Source organism: Lynx canadensis, chromosome B4, assembly GCF_007474595.2.
Source record: "Lynx canadensis isolate LIC74 chromosome B4, mLynCan4.pri.v2, whole genome shotgun sequence".
In the NCBI taxonomy this organism is placed as follows: Eukaryota; Metazoa; Chordata; class Mammalia; order Carnivora; family Felidae; genus Lynx; species Lynx canadensis.
In genome coordinates this window covers 74,429,446-74,443,580 of record NC_044309.1, presented here as the reverse complement: position 1 = coordinate 74,443,580, position 14,135 = coordinate 74,429,446, and the positions used below count along the sequence as shown (strand labels likewise).

The window sequence follows — 14,135 nt, the reverse complement described above, 5'->3', positions numbered from 1 at the left end:
ATCTCTTTGACAATGATTACCTAACGCTGGCACAGATTGGGGGGGGGGGCAATAAAGAGAATGATGTATGCCATACTCATGAGCCATTCATTACCACAAGGATGGTGTCATGACTCTGGAATGGGTACAGATCTACATTTAGACCACTGTGATGAGATGATGAAGATGATGTTAAGGATGCTAGTAATGGTGTACCAGGACATTTGGGGATGAGAAGTAGGTATGGCAGTTGTCCAGGTATGACTCTAACCCAGAAGAATAGGAAATAGCATTACTCTAGGTTTCACACATTCAGTCAGCAAATACTGAGCACCTATTACATGGTAGGCACTGTTCTAGACTCAAGGGGATCCAGGATGGAAAAAAAAAAAGATCTGTCCTCATGGAGCTTACATTCTAGTGAGGAAAACAGATAATAAACAAATAAATCAAGTAGTGATAAGTGCTTTGAAGAAAAATAAAGCAGAGCAAAGAAGCAGAGTGACAGGGGCACCTGGGTGGCTCTGTCAGTTGGTTTTGGCTCAGGTCATGATCTCGTGGTTTGTGAGTTTGAGCCCTGTGTTGGGCTCTGTGCTGGCAATGTGGAGCCTGCTTGGGATTCTCTCTCTCTCTCTGTCTCCCTCTCTGCCAATTCCCTGCTGTACACCTGCTCCCTCTTAAATAAGTAAACTTAAAAAAAAGAAGCAGAGTGACAGAGGTGCTATCTTAAATAGGGTGGACTGGAAAAACCTTGCTGAGATGACATTCTAGGAAGAGGTTTGAACATACAAGAAAGAAAACCATGCTACCTTTGGAGGAACAGCTTTCAGATAGGGAGAAGGGCAAATGCAAAGGTTCTAAAACAGGAATAAGGTAGGAGTGTCATACCAGAGGATCACTAAGATTTGGACTTGACTCAGAATTGTAAATGGGCTACAATGATGTGGTGGGTTGATGTTGTGAAATACATGCAGCAATTGGGTATGAGCCTCTCTCTGAGTTGGAACATCTATCTGGTCCTCTCACTCCTACAAAACTCCTAGATCTCATCTAATAATTATCTGTTTCCTTCCACCAGAATGGAAAACTCCTTAAGGAGAGACCCTGGGCATAGACAGTAAACCACTGTCTGCACTGGAGAGTCATCTTTGGCTCTGGCTGGGAGAGGATGACTCCTGGAGACAGAGCAGCCGCCACCAGCCACTGATACTAATGTTTCTGATGTAGGGCACTGGTTTAAGACAATGCCAGTCTAGCAGATTCAGCATCATCTGGATATTTGTCAGAAATGCACATTCTTGGGTCTGACCTGGAACCTACTGAATCAAAAACTCTAGGGGTGGGGTCTCAGCAATGTGGTGTAACAAACCCTCCAGGTATTCTGATGCACGATAAAGTTTGAGAACAATTGTTCCAAGTTGTGGAGGTCTGAGAACACCATCACTTGAAAAATGAACTTGCATGCCAAAAAGGCTTGAATAGGTCCTATGAAGTCATTTTCACCAATTACCATCAAATTCTTGGGAAAGCTAGCTCAGGAAAGAAGTCACAGGTGTCCAGATGACCCCTACTATAGGCTGAAGGCACTAACTTCAAGCCTTGATTAAGGCAGAGGAAAATGAACTCTTCAGCTAAGATATGTAGCCTCAAGCTTAGACCAGATAAACTTTTTCTTTCCTTAACGAGGTAAGCTTTGGGGGGGGTGGGTATCAGAACAGAGAAGACAAATAATAATTACATAAGACAATCCTGGGAGTCTTCCACTTCAGATCTACTAATACCTCATCAAGCATGTGAAAGGGTTAGATGTTTTAGTAAGCACTATATTCCAAGGAATATATATTTAGTTCTTAAATCTATTTATCTGGGTTGACTTGAGAGGCAGTTTGATAGGGGACCACCCAGAGTAGGGTGGCCTAAGAGGATGCATGAGATTTTCTCTATTAATCAATAAAAGATGGGGGGAAAAAAGTGTTCCACAGGTCTAATGGTATCCTTGCATATTTGACTGAAAGAAGAGAATTTGTAAGGCTATTTTCTTACTCAATGATCTTCCCAATTCAGTTTACATTTGAAGAGCCCTGAGAGTTTCAGCTTCATGAAAACTTAAGTTCTCTGCAGCTGGTCCTAGAAGGTTGGGACCAGGAGATCAATGTTGAATGGCAACTAGTTGAGACTAAGATGATCTTTATAGAGGCAGAACCCCCACTGATTTTCCTTCAACAAGGGTACAGGTTCTTGGGTCACTTATAACATGGCATCTGTATATGGAGAATCTTGTGTCTGATGCAGAAAACAGTATAACCTGCTTGGAAGAAACTTTGGCTATGGTGACATCTTTACGTATCAGTTGCATTCACAGTGTTGGAGAAACTTTGCATCCTGGTCTGCATAAACCAGGGCGTGAGCGGGTTTGATGGTCTCACTGTTAAAAGAACAGAATGGTGGGGGGAACTTCGGCAATGCTGGTGACAGATAGCCTAACTGAAGTGAGGAATCTGGTAGTAAGGTCTTACCCTTCCAAGGAGAAGTGGTAACACAGGGGCAGATGGGTGTCTGGTATGCTCCCTCATTTGCAGCCCGATATGTAGTCATCTCAGGAGTCACAGGTTACTAAGGCCGGTGAACAGGAGTGGTATATGCAGAGGAGAGGCTCTAGGTCTAGTGGGCAGCTGGATCCGCTGGACCAGAGTCTGGCCCACAAAGCTACCTGCTGCCCATGAGCCATTCTGCTGGAGATGAAGGTCTTACACTCTCGGTTCCCTGGGAATTCTAACCACCATTCTTTGCAAAGGTTAGGGCTTAGGTGACTCACTCCTTTGCTGTGCTCCAGTGTGGGAACCAATGGCTTCCCTATGTTAGGAACTGACACTCTAAAGGCCAGAAACACACACACACACACACACACACACACACACACAGCCTGCCTCATCATAGTACAGGCAGAGCTGTCTATTCTAACGTGCAGGGATTTGGAGAAAATAGTAACTGCAGCTGCTTCCCTGCCAAGTGTGAGATTAGAAACAAAATGTGTTCCATTTTTCTTCAGGATTAGAGCTCAGCATGTCCACATATAGCTTCACTTGGGGCAAGAAGCTGACCATCCTAGAAGGAGTCCCTATGCATTCTTCAGGCTGGCAGCAGCAGCAGCAGCTGAGGGACGCCAGGCCAGGTTTTGGGGGTGTTTTGGCATCAGTAGCTCTGGGCTCACCTCTGCCAACCATGCTATTTGATGGCATGATTTCCTCACTCATGCCCTACGTGAGGAATGGAGCAAGGCAGTGACATTTCCCATCCCACCAGATCAGGTGACCACTCTTGCCCCCTCCAATTCATCTTCAACCCAGGGGCCAGACCTGTCACTCTTCAGTGATTTGACCTAGAAGGCATAGCATGATTTGGCTCTTATACTATCCTTATAGTTCACTCTCCAGCTACTCTTCCCTCACCCAAGTTCTACTGGTCTTCTCTATTCCTCTAATGAGCCAAACTCCTTCTCAACTCAGATTCTACTGTCCTCTTTCCCAAAAAGCTTTTCTACCCCCTCTTCCTGGCTAAGTCACACTCATCTTTCAGGACTTCCTTAGAAAAGGTGTTTCCAACCTCTCAGGCCAGGTTAGGTACCCTGTTTTTACATTCTAATTATGTGATATTATTGTTTTCCATGGTACTAGGACCATTCGAATAATCCCACTGTGTGTGATTATGTGATTACTTCTTACTCCCACAAGACTAAAACTTCATGCAAGTAGGCAATGTACTTGTTTTGTTTGCTGCTTTATTCCCAGTGCCAACTATAGTGCCGGACATAGTATGCGCTCGACCAATTTTCTTGGAAGGAATAAAAAGAAGGAGGGAAGTAGAGAAGGAGGAAGAAAAGGAGGAAGGGAAGAAGGAAGGAAGGAAACAAAGGGAAGCAGGCAGGGAGAGAGGCAGATAAGGAGGAACAGAGGTCCCAATATTGATTCTTCATCTCTAGTGGGAAAGCTGGAAGGATTCACTGTAGCTCTTACCTGGGGTCTCAGTGCTTAAAGGCAGAAGTTAACATCAGAATTTTTTTCCATGGGATAATGCTGAGTTCAAACCACAGAAGCAGGTCCAAATGAGTCATCAGAGCTAAGGGGGTCTGAAGTGAGTATTAGGTATAGAGCAAAATGAGAATGAGAAAAGCAGGGAAGATAAAGGAATAAGAAATAATCTATACAAATTCAAGGAACTGTAGGACAAGGCCACCAGCTGGGCTTATTTCTTATTCCTAACAGCTGTTTATGGATGGGCAAAGCAAGTCTGATTAAAGGGACACAGACCCCACATCGTTGTCATATATAGATACATATTACTCCAAAGTCATCATAAGTTGATATTCTTGTGTATAAACCATTTTCTTGTGAGTATGGTTAACTCTAGGTTCACTTATGAGACTGAATTAAGCTATAGTTTAGGCATTTCAAAGCTTAGGACTGGCTCTTGGACCATAGTGCCCTGCCTACATGGTGCCCTGCTAGAGTTCAGTGAAGCTCTGCCTAAGCAGTCAGTTGGTCCCTCCCTTCCCTACATCTCTGTGGCATCCTCTTTTGAAATTCAACATTTTGAACCAAAGGTATCCAGCCCTTCACTTACTTACTTCACTTACTCGCTCATTTCGAACCAAAGGTATCAAGCACTTCACTTACTCACTTACTCAAAACTATCAAGCTCTTCACTTAACTCCCTTCTTGATCAGAGGCTCCTGGGGGAAAGGGAAAATGCTAGTTTGTGTTCACAGCTACTGAGCCTAGAATAATGACTTTGAATAGTAACTGCTCAAAAGATTATTGGATAAATGCTGCAATATATTTCACAGGTGCTGAGAGTGATTATTCCAATGAATTTAACTTCTTGAGGAAGATCACTTTAGACTTGAATTTCTTCCTGAAATATAAGGAGTTGGACTAAATAATCTGGACTAAATAATCTGTCAAACTGTAAACTATTAGAAAAATGACAAGGTTATATCTTATATGTATAATTTGTACAATGTCTCTATCATTTCTAGTCTATTTGGGGGCACATGTGGGAATGCAATGTTTGCAGTGAACTGACTCCAATATAGATGTATTTCATTTGAGAGGAAACCTAGGGATGTGTTTCCAATGTTTCATATAAATTGTGAGTTAAACACTATTTAAAATATACAACAGAAATTTGTTACTAAATGGATTCCTAAGGTGAGTATTTTTTACAATATTTGGAATCACTTTGCAATATAATAACTCCTTTATATAATCCATTGAGTTTCACATTTTTACATATCCAGGTTGCTAATAATAGTATAAACTAGATTAGTGCCTTACAGTTATGAGCCAGTTGAATTACTATTGACTAAATTAAGGTGTTCTTCATAGAGAGAACTGTCCCTCTCTAGTTTCCCAGATGATCTCCTACTTTCTCTATGTCCCCTCCACCACACACACACACACACACACACACACACACACACTTTCTCCCTTGTGTCTTAATTCATATTTCAAATTTGGTAGTTGTATCCTAATTTATAATGTATGCATAAACTTCATTTTCCAACACTCCTTTCCACCTCTCCCCACCCCCTTGTTTAACTACATGCCTCACCAGTTTTCAAAATAGGTATGCCTTCCACAGTGTCTGGACCATCCGTAGCATGTAGATACTTCATGTTGTCTATCTCAGGTGGTGGCTTTTGTATGAGCATGCTGGAAGTTGAAGCTTCTCCCCCTGAAAAGCAGTATCTCTAGGTTACTTGAGGTTATCCTCAAGGTGGGATTCAGGGAAGGAAGTGCTACTTATTCTCCTTCATTTTCTCTGTAACTCTCAGCTGTCCAGGGCCTTTTTTCCATAATTCAGTGAAAAATTAGAGAAGTGATGACTTTTCTCAATATTATCTTACCTTAAAAAGGTTCTACTCCTTTGACATAAATGAGAGAAAAGCAGAACATATCTCTAGATACTTTGAGACTGAGATGTAATAGAAAGCCATTTTTCTTTGGAACTCTATCTTATAGGTTTTAGAGTATCAATGACAATTGTAACCAGGACTCCCACAGATGAGCCCAGAAAGGTTAAAATAATTCACAAAGGACAGAGAAATCAACTACCAGGTCATGTGCTATAAATTTTGTTCTTCCTTAACTCCCAAGTCTTCCTTACCTGCCTGGGCCTATTTCCACATATCAGACCAAAATCTCAGCTGATACTTGTGCAAGGAAGAGACATGACTCAGTGACAAATATTTTACGATAGTGGGGATGGAATAAAGTCAGTTGACCCCTAAAGCCTACATTTAGACTAGTAAGTTTTACATCCTGTATCAAAATTCCTGCAAGAGAACCCATTTGTCACTGGTGTATAATCAGGAGACAATGGTACCTGTGCTCTGAGGAGTCCTGACTAACCCGCGAGATTGAATCACACACATGAAAAATTTCAGATGAAATTCCTCCTTATGCATCGCTGTCTCCTAGAAACAGAGACGGAGTTTAATCCATATGAACAGATCTATGGAATGATTTAAGATGGACAAAACTGATACGGATCAGGTATGCCCAATACTACATGACAATATGTAGTATCAGCATGTGAAGTGATGCAAATAATCTACTTTTATGTATTTGACAGGGCAAGATCTCCTGAATTCAGCAAGCATCTCCTTTTTTCCAGAGTAGGTAAGAGGCTGGGGCCTACAGAGACTCCCGTTCTTTTAATAAAGTCTGAGCTCAGACTTCTGAGGTCTAAAGGGTCTACTCAGAAGCATTTCTCCAAAACTTCTAGACAGGGCCTGAGTCCAGAGGCCAAGTTGAAGGACTTTGTAAAAAGTCTGAATGAATAAACATATTTCTTCCAATTATTATTATTTTTTTTTTAAGTAGAGCACAGATTATATGTTAATCCATTCAGTCACAGGAGCAACACCAGGGCCATTTAGTTCTTCAGAGGGCAGACTCCTGGATCCTTTTCTATTTTTACTCGGAAAAGTAGGTCTTTGGTGGACCGCCAATAGCTTTCCTCACACCTCTCCCTATGTTTCAAACTCTTCCAGAGGTCTGTAAAGTGCCACAAGTTTCCAGAATCTAACTTAAACTAATCCCAAACTGCTTTTTTTTTTCTTCTCCCGAATGGCCAATCAAGCATGATGTAGTGCAAAGACTACAGGCCTGCAAATTAAGAAACGTGTTTCCTAGTCCCAGATCTCCCATGCACTTTATAACTTTGGGAAATGACTTCACTTCCCTGAAACCGTTAGATTAAAATATTTCCTACAAGCACTAACGTTCCGTGATTCTCAATGAAACACGGTATAGAGCTCGAGTTAGCTCTCAGGTCCACATCCGTCAAAGTGGCCACAAGTTTCCTCCGATTGACGGCCACAGCAAAAAGCTGCCATGGAAACCTGAGCGAGAGCAAAAATCGACAAGCGGAACCAGAAGACGCCGTGCAAGGGGATCGAGGGAACAGGAAAAAGCGAAGGACGACGGGCACACTAACAGTAATCCGAGAACGAGAACGGGAACGAGAAAAAAATCCCAAACTGAAAGGGGAACAGGGAAATTATGACTTCAGCCTTAGATGGTCCCCAGGCTTCTCAGGCCTGGCCACACTGCGCAGGCGTCCCCCGAGTCCTCAACTCTGCTCTTTGACCCCCCGCCCCACCCCCGCCCCTCCACAGCCACCGGACGGCTCTTCCGGTGTTGTGGAGGCTGTTCCGGTTCGCGGAGGTTCCCGGGTTTTGCGTTCCGCGCCCGGCCGGAAACCCCTTCGCATAGCAGCCGGTTCCGGTTCGGTGAGTGGCGGCGGGAAGCTGGGGGAGGGGTGAGGATGGAGGGAGCCTGGGCCGGGAGGCAGTGCCGGTCCGGGCCCAGCGGCCTGGGTTGGGCTGGGCGGAAGCTGGGAGGGCTGTGGGGACGGCGCTTTTTCCTCTGCCCCGCCCCCTGGGACCACCTCCCCTCCCCCCGGCTATCCGTTAGTTAGGCTTCCCGAGGCCGTTCCTTCAGGCCTCTTTCTCCCGGGCCGGCGAGAGGCCGTCTCCCTTGTCGTTACCACAGGCCCCATCTCGGCGCCCAGCCCTCCTGAGGGCAAAAAGGCCGGTTGGGATTTCGGGGCTTTCCCGCCCGAGCAGGGTCTTCTCTCACGGGAAAGCTGTTTTCAACGGGAAGCTCAGCTTTCTGTTACACCTGCTTCACCTCCCGCCTTCCTTGAGACCTGAGTGATATTTCTCGACTACTTCTGCGTCTCACGTAAACATTTCTCCAACTCTTTTACTCTGTGGTATCTCCCTGAGACGTGATATCGCTAGTGTGCCACCACCAGAAAGAAACGTCTGGACCCTCCTGCCCAGGTTATGAAAACCCCCTTAACTGCCACGGTTTGCTTACCTGGCTCATCGCCTCCTGGTAATTCCCTTGAACCGTCTCTTTCTTGGTGTGCCCTAACGTGGTCTCTCTGGGTATATGCCCGGCTTCTCTTCAGTTTGGTGATTTCTGTTTATCGGTGCCTTTGCAGTATTTTCACTTATCTCGTTGGCAATAACTTACTCCTTTATCACTTTCAAGTCAGCCTTGTTGAGGTCATTTCACTTCACGTTTGGTACACTTATTTGGGGGGGGGTGCTTCTTATAAAATTTATATAAAGCCTTAATAGAGGCTACCACTTACTTTACTTCGCGTCTTTGTTCTAATTGGATATTCTGAACGGAGTAGATCACACCATCTCCTCAGTCTTTGTGGAGCTAGTTGGTGTCACGGGCTCCTGTTGAAAGGTAGATTACACAGAATTTGGAATTACAGTTACAGTGAAACCTTATGCATCTCTTAAGCATGATCCCTGAATCTTCTTCCAGTTTAGAGATCCCTTTTTCCCCTTTAGTCCCAGTCTGGAAGCCTCATTTCATTTTTCTCTTGAGCAGTCTCTTTCATCCCCCCCCCCCCCATTCCGATTCATCCCGACTGCAGACATGGTCTTCGTGTCACCCATCTGATGAGTTAAGTCTAGAGGGAGCAAATGGATTAAAAAACAGGTTCTGCCACTTCAGGCCAAGGTGATGTAACTCGACTACTGCTTTGAAAGTCTTTTCTTTATCTGACTCCCACGCCTCCTACCAATTGCACTGGCTTTATTTTCTTGCTCTGAGGATCTTTTTATGGATCTGTTTTCCCCCCAGTTGGCAGTGTTTCAGCAGCAGGGACCATTTCTTACTCATCTTTGTATTCCTAATACTTTGTATGTAATTGGTGCAGAGTAAATGTTTGTGTATGAAAGGAATTGAATACTCAGTGTTTTAAGGCGTTACAGTGTTGAGGTGCTAGAGTCTAACTGGGAGAGATGGCATGTGAAAATACGAGAAACACAAGCAAATACGTGGTGTATACTACGAACTGTATCATATACATTTCCAGAGTTCAGACTAGAATGATTCACTTGGTCATTTCCATATTTCCATTCCCTTCTCATATCATAAATTATTCTAACCGTATTTGGTCCTGGATAAAGCTAATCGCCTCTCCTCAAGTAAATACTTTCTAGTAACTTCATTGTGGCTCTAAACATTCTCTTTTATAGTCACCTGTTTGCATGTAAGCTTATACATGTTTTGCCATACTTGTTACATTTTGTTACTGTCAGGACTTCGCCATCTTTTTTTTTCTTTCAAATTTCCTGTTGTTTTGTGTTCAGCTATTGACTTCACCTGAGTAGCTGTAATAGCTTATATTCTTTTAGTAAATTAAATGAACAATGTGTGAACTAGGAAATATTGTTTGAATACTTTTTAAAAAAGTTTATTTTTGAGAGAGAGAGAGAGAGAGAGCATGAGCTGAAAAGGGGCAGAGAGAGAGAGGGAGAGAGAGAATCCCAAGCAGGCTTCACACTTTCAGCGTAGAGCCTCACAAACCGTGAGACCATGACCTGAGCCGAGATCAGGAGTCTGACACTTAACCGACTGAGCCACCCAGGCACCCTGGAATACTTTTCTTAAAAGGCAAAAAAATCTTAGGGTTACAAGAGTGTGGTGGCATTAACGTTTCCAGATCCAGCATTTCATGTTGAATCTTGGAGTAAGATATCCCTACTTCTAACACAAAGGCAAATGCCAAAGAGAAAGTAACATAAGCACACTGAAGAAGCTGGATGCATTTGTGTTACGATGTAAATGTGGGGCTTTAATTATTAATGTGGAACCCAGGGGATTCTGCTTTATTTAAAAAGGAAGAAGAGGAAAGAATACCTGGAAAATTTCCAGATAGAAGCCTTTTGTTACGTTGAGCATTTGGAAATATATTTGAAGCCTGAATATAAGGCTTAAATTTTTTGGGAACCCTCCCCAGCAAGACTGGGTAATCAGATGATTGCTCTGCTTAGTCTGTAGCTATGCCAAGAAAAGCTCAAGCAGGCTTCCTTTGTGCCTGCATTTCATTATTGTGACCATAAGGAATACCTGTTATCATCATCTAGCCCTTAGTAGATTGATGCCCTGATATTGCTAAAGTTGATGAAGTTGATTGATAAGGTTGATGACAAACTAAAGTTGATGATATGCTCAATCTTTTTAAAATATGGTGGGGCGTCTGGGTGGCTCAGTTGGTTAAGCGACTGACTCTTGATTTCAGCTCAGGTCATCTCAGAGTCCTGAGATCGAGCCCTGCCTTGGGCTCTGTGCTGGGCATGGAGGCTGCTCTGGATTCTTTCTTTCTGTCTCCCTGTCCCTCTCCTGCTTTTGCATGCATGCATGTAGACTCTTTCTCAAAAAAATAAATAAACTTTAAAAATCTGGTAATGAGATTATGACGGTAATAAGTGTGACTGCTACCATCCCTAGTCTCCTCTTCAATCTGCCAAGAAGCTTGGGTGCCAAGGACATGTTTATTAACCTAGTTCCATGCAGTTAGGCTTCTAACTTCCTTTTTCTGGGAAAATTGGATACATCAGAGGAGAAAATTTCATGTAGGTAAAGGGGCTTTGGTTTGTAGCAGTTTAATGATGGGAGAGAAAGTACTTTAGTACAATTGGGAAATATTCCTTGATTGTTCTTAGAGTGTCAGTAGCTTTATGTTTGGCCACTGAGTAAAACTTCTAGAAAAGAAGTCTAATAGGACCACCACAAGATCTATCACTTTTTAATTAAATGGTTTAGCATGAGGTAATAAAGGAACAGTTTGTGAAGAATTTCCAGGTTGTAATTTCAGTTCAGTCACTAACTTTATGACCATATATATACAAATCAATCTTTAAGGTTTGGCACTCCCAACTTGCTTCTTGCTGTAATGTTCTGTCATTCTGTGGGTAGTCTGTAATTGCTGTCTAATACAGCTCAGGTTCTGGAAATGTTTCAAATTGCCTCCGGTTAGTTTTAGTGTCTGTTTTCTCTTTCAAGTCATCTCTTCTTACCATTTTATATTTTTCTTTCCTAAGAACACAAATGTCACTTTGAATGGCTTCCTATTCTATAATTGTATGAAAGAGGTGTTCCAGTATGTCACATTTCCGTTTTCTGTCTTCTTTTATAGAACTTTGTATCTTTGCTAAAGTCAGTGATGTGAAAAGACCTGACATGGGTAAGTCTAACTCTGAAGTAGTAATTGAGTCTTTTAGTTACTCTGATTAGTTAGGTTGGAATGAAAAAATGTTGTTGTTTTGTTTTGTTTTTAACATTTTCAGTATTTGCATCTTTGTGCTTAATAATAATCTTAAGAGAGATCTCAACTTAATTATGTAATACTGTAATACTAGACAATACTCTTGGTTGAGACATTGTTTATAGCATCATTTGGCACCATTTTCTCATTCATTGTATTGAAAAAGCCAAATACACACTAGCAAACATTTACTATGTGCCAGGCCCTGTTCTGAGTACTTAAAATATATTAATTCATTTAATTTTTTGCAACTGTCTTACAAGCGTGTTTAATATCAACAAGGAAAGTGAGACACAGAAATTAAGAAACAACTATAACTGGCAGAGCCAGAATATAAACTCAGGCAGCCTGGTTTCAGAGTCCCTGTTCTTTTGTACTATGTTATACCACCATCTATGTGATAAATAATTTGATTAGGGTAAATTTTAAAATTTCACTTAGCTGGTAACATTGAGAATTCACTATGAATGCAACATTTTGCATTATTCATAGTTCTTCATGTCTAGAAAGGGGATCGATACAAGGTCAGGACTAGTAGCCAATTAGGAATAGGTTGAACAGTCTATACAGTTAGATCTTACACATCTTATAACATCTCATGTGCTCCTTTTAGATTCACATTAGTCTTCTCTCTTGTTTCTGTTTTTTCCTTTTGCTTAGTCTACCGTCTCTCTTACCTGGTCATTTGTTTCCCTTTTCTCTAATTGCTGATGTCAGTGTAAGTCACTGAATTCTGTCACTCTCATTTGCTTTTATTCTCTTACATTAACAAAGGTCTCAAAGATGGTTATAAAGTAAGGTTCTGCCACAGTATTATAGTAATTGAGCTGATATCTGTCAAGAGCCATATGTATACATTATACTTTTTGCAGAAAAGACAGTGCAGGTGGATTCATTTTTAAGCACTTTTTGAGTTAGACAAAGGAAATAAACAGTTATTAACTGTTTTTGAGTGTTTGTTTTTGAATGATGAGTTTTTTTCCCTGTGTGTGTGTGTGTGTGTGTGTGTGTGTGTGTGTGTGTGTGTTTTAAGTAGTTAACTTCTTTTCTAGTGAAAACATTCAACATTTCTTTAGGGAAAATTCAATTTTTTAAAGAAACTTTGAATTAAATGTGGTTTGTTTTTTTTTTAAATACTTGTACAGGTTTTGAACTGTTTGGCAGATGATCTCAGTCAATTCCAAATGAGCCAATTTCTGCACATGGGCCTCTTTTTGACAATGACATTTTGAGATTGCTGGCCAATGGTTAGTTATGAAAGAGGTTTTATTTGACTATAGAGCTGTTCTTTGGGAATCATTTTTATTAGGTGAAAAGATTTGTTCATAGGAAAGTAGTTATTGAAGAATTATATGACTTGAACTAATTTTGGATTCTTTTCACAGATGATATTGCTGATAGGATGAGGATGGATGCTGGAGAAGTAACGTTAGTGAACCACAACTCCATATTCAAAACCCATCTCCTGGGACAAACAGGTTTTCCAGAGGACCAGCTTTCACTTTCTGACCATCAGGTTAGGAATAATTTTCTTCCCTTATTTAATGAATTATTTTAGTTTCAGTTTTCATCTAATGTAATTTAAATGCCATACTCAAAAGGACGAATGTATATATAAACTTTTTAGAATTGGTATTTCTGGTGTTCTGAATTTTGTTTGATATATTAAAGTTAAAACAAGAACCAGGCTATGTATGAGTTCTTTGAGAACTGTTTATTTTAGAAAACATTTTATTCCTATGCATATTATAATCACGAAAACACAGGTCAGTGTTCTTTTAAACTAGTGTCTTAAAATTGTTGGGATTAAATGGGTAATTTGTAAATATTCAGAGGCTCTGAGATTTCCCAGTGCTATAAAAAGTGTAGTTTCTCAAAGGACCAGCAACAACAGCATCCCTTGGGAGCTTGTTAGAAATACGGAATCTCAGGCTTCACCCCAGACCTCCTCAGTCAGAATCTACAGTTTTAAAACTTTTTATCTGATAAAGAGAAATACCATGTGATCCAGTAATTCCTCTACTGGGTATTTACCCAAAGAAAATGAAAACACTAAATTAAAAAGATGTATGCACCCCTGTGTTTATTGCAGCGTTATTTACAATAGCCAAAATATGGAAGCAACCTAAATGTCCATTGATAGATGAATGGTATACATATACAAATGGAATGTTATATAGCATTTAAAAAGGATGAGATCTTGCCATTTGTAATAGCATGGATAGACCTAGAGAATATTATGCTAAGTGAAATAAGACTGAGAAAGACAAATATGATTTAGCTCACGTGCGGAATCTAAAAAACAAAACAAATAAATGAATAAACAAATAACAGAATAAGATCTATAAATACAGAGAACAAACTGATGGTTGTAGAGAGGGGAGTGGAGCAAAATGGGTGACGGTGAGTGGGAGATAGAGGCTTCCAGTTATGGAATGAATAAGTCACAGAAATAAAAGGCACAGCATAGGGAATATAGCGTGACAGATGGTAGCTAGATTTGTGGTGAGTAT

At 41.2% G+C, this 14,135-nt stretch overlaps 2 protein-coding genes across 7 annotated transcripts in view; one reads left to right on the top strand and one right to left on the bottom strand.

Moving 5' to 3' along the window:
- The window catches only part of PFKM (phosphofructokinase, muscle), a 46,229-nt gene extending 37,262 nt beyond the window's left edge, over positions 1-8,967 (bottom strand). Inside the window, exons 1-2 of one of the 2 annotated variants that reach the window (XM_032593963.1) lie at positions 8,367-8,967; positions 5,590-5,712 (exon numbers count right to left, since the gene is read on the bottom strand). In XM_032593963.1, coding sequence (XP_032449854.1) covers positions 5,590-5,689 — 100 coding nt within the window. In that variant the 5' untranslated portion in view covers positions 5,690-5,712; positions 8,367-8,967. Of the gene's footprint in view, positions 1-5,589; positions 5,713-6,363; positions 6,446-8,366 lie in introns of those variants that run through there. The other variant, XM_030322457.1, reaches the window with a different exon arrangement.
- The window catches only part of SENP1 (SUMO specific peptidase 1), a 51,725-nt gene continuing 45,120 nt past the window's right edge, over positions 7,531-14,135 (top strand). The window contains exons 1-3 of one of the 5 annotated variants that reach the window (XM_030322459.1): positions 7,531-7,774; positions 11,494-11,541; positions 13,008-13,138. In XM_030322459.1, the coding sequence (XP_030178319.1) occupies positions 7,561-7,774; positions 11,494-11,541; positions 13,008-13,138 (393 nt within the window). In that variant the 5' untranslated portion in view covers positions 7,531-7,560. Of the gene's footprint in view, positions 7,775-7,943; positions 8,385-11,493; positions 11,542-13,007; positions 13,139-14,135 lie in introns of those variants that run through there. The other 4 variants (XM_032593964.1, XM_030322461.1, XM_032593965.1 and 1 more) reach the window with 4 other exon arrangements.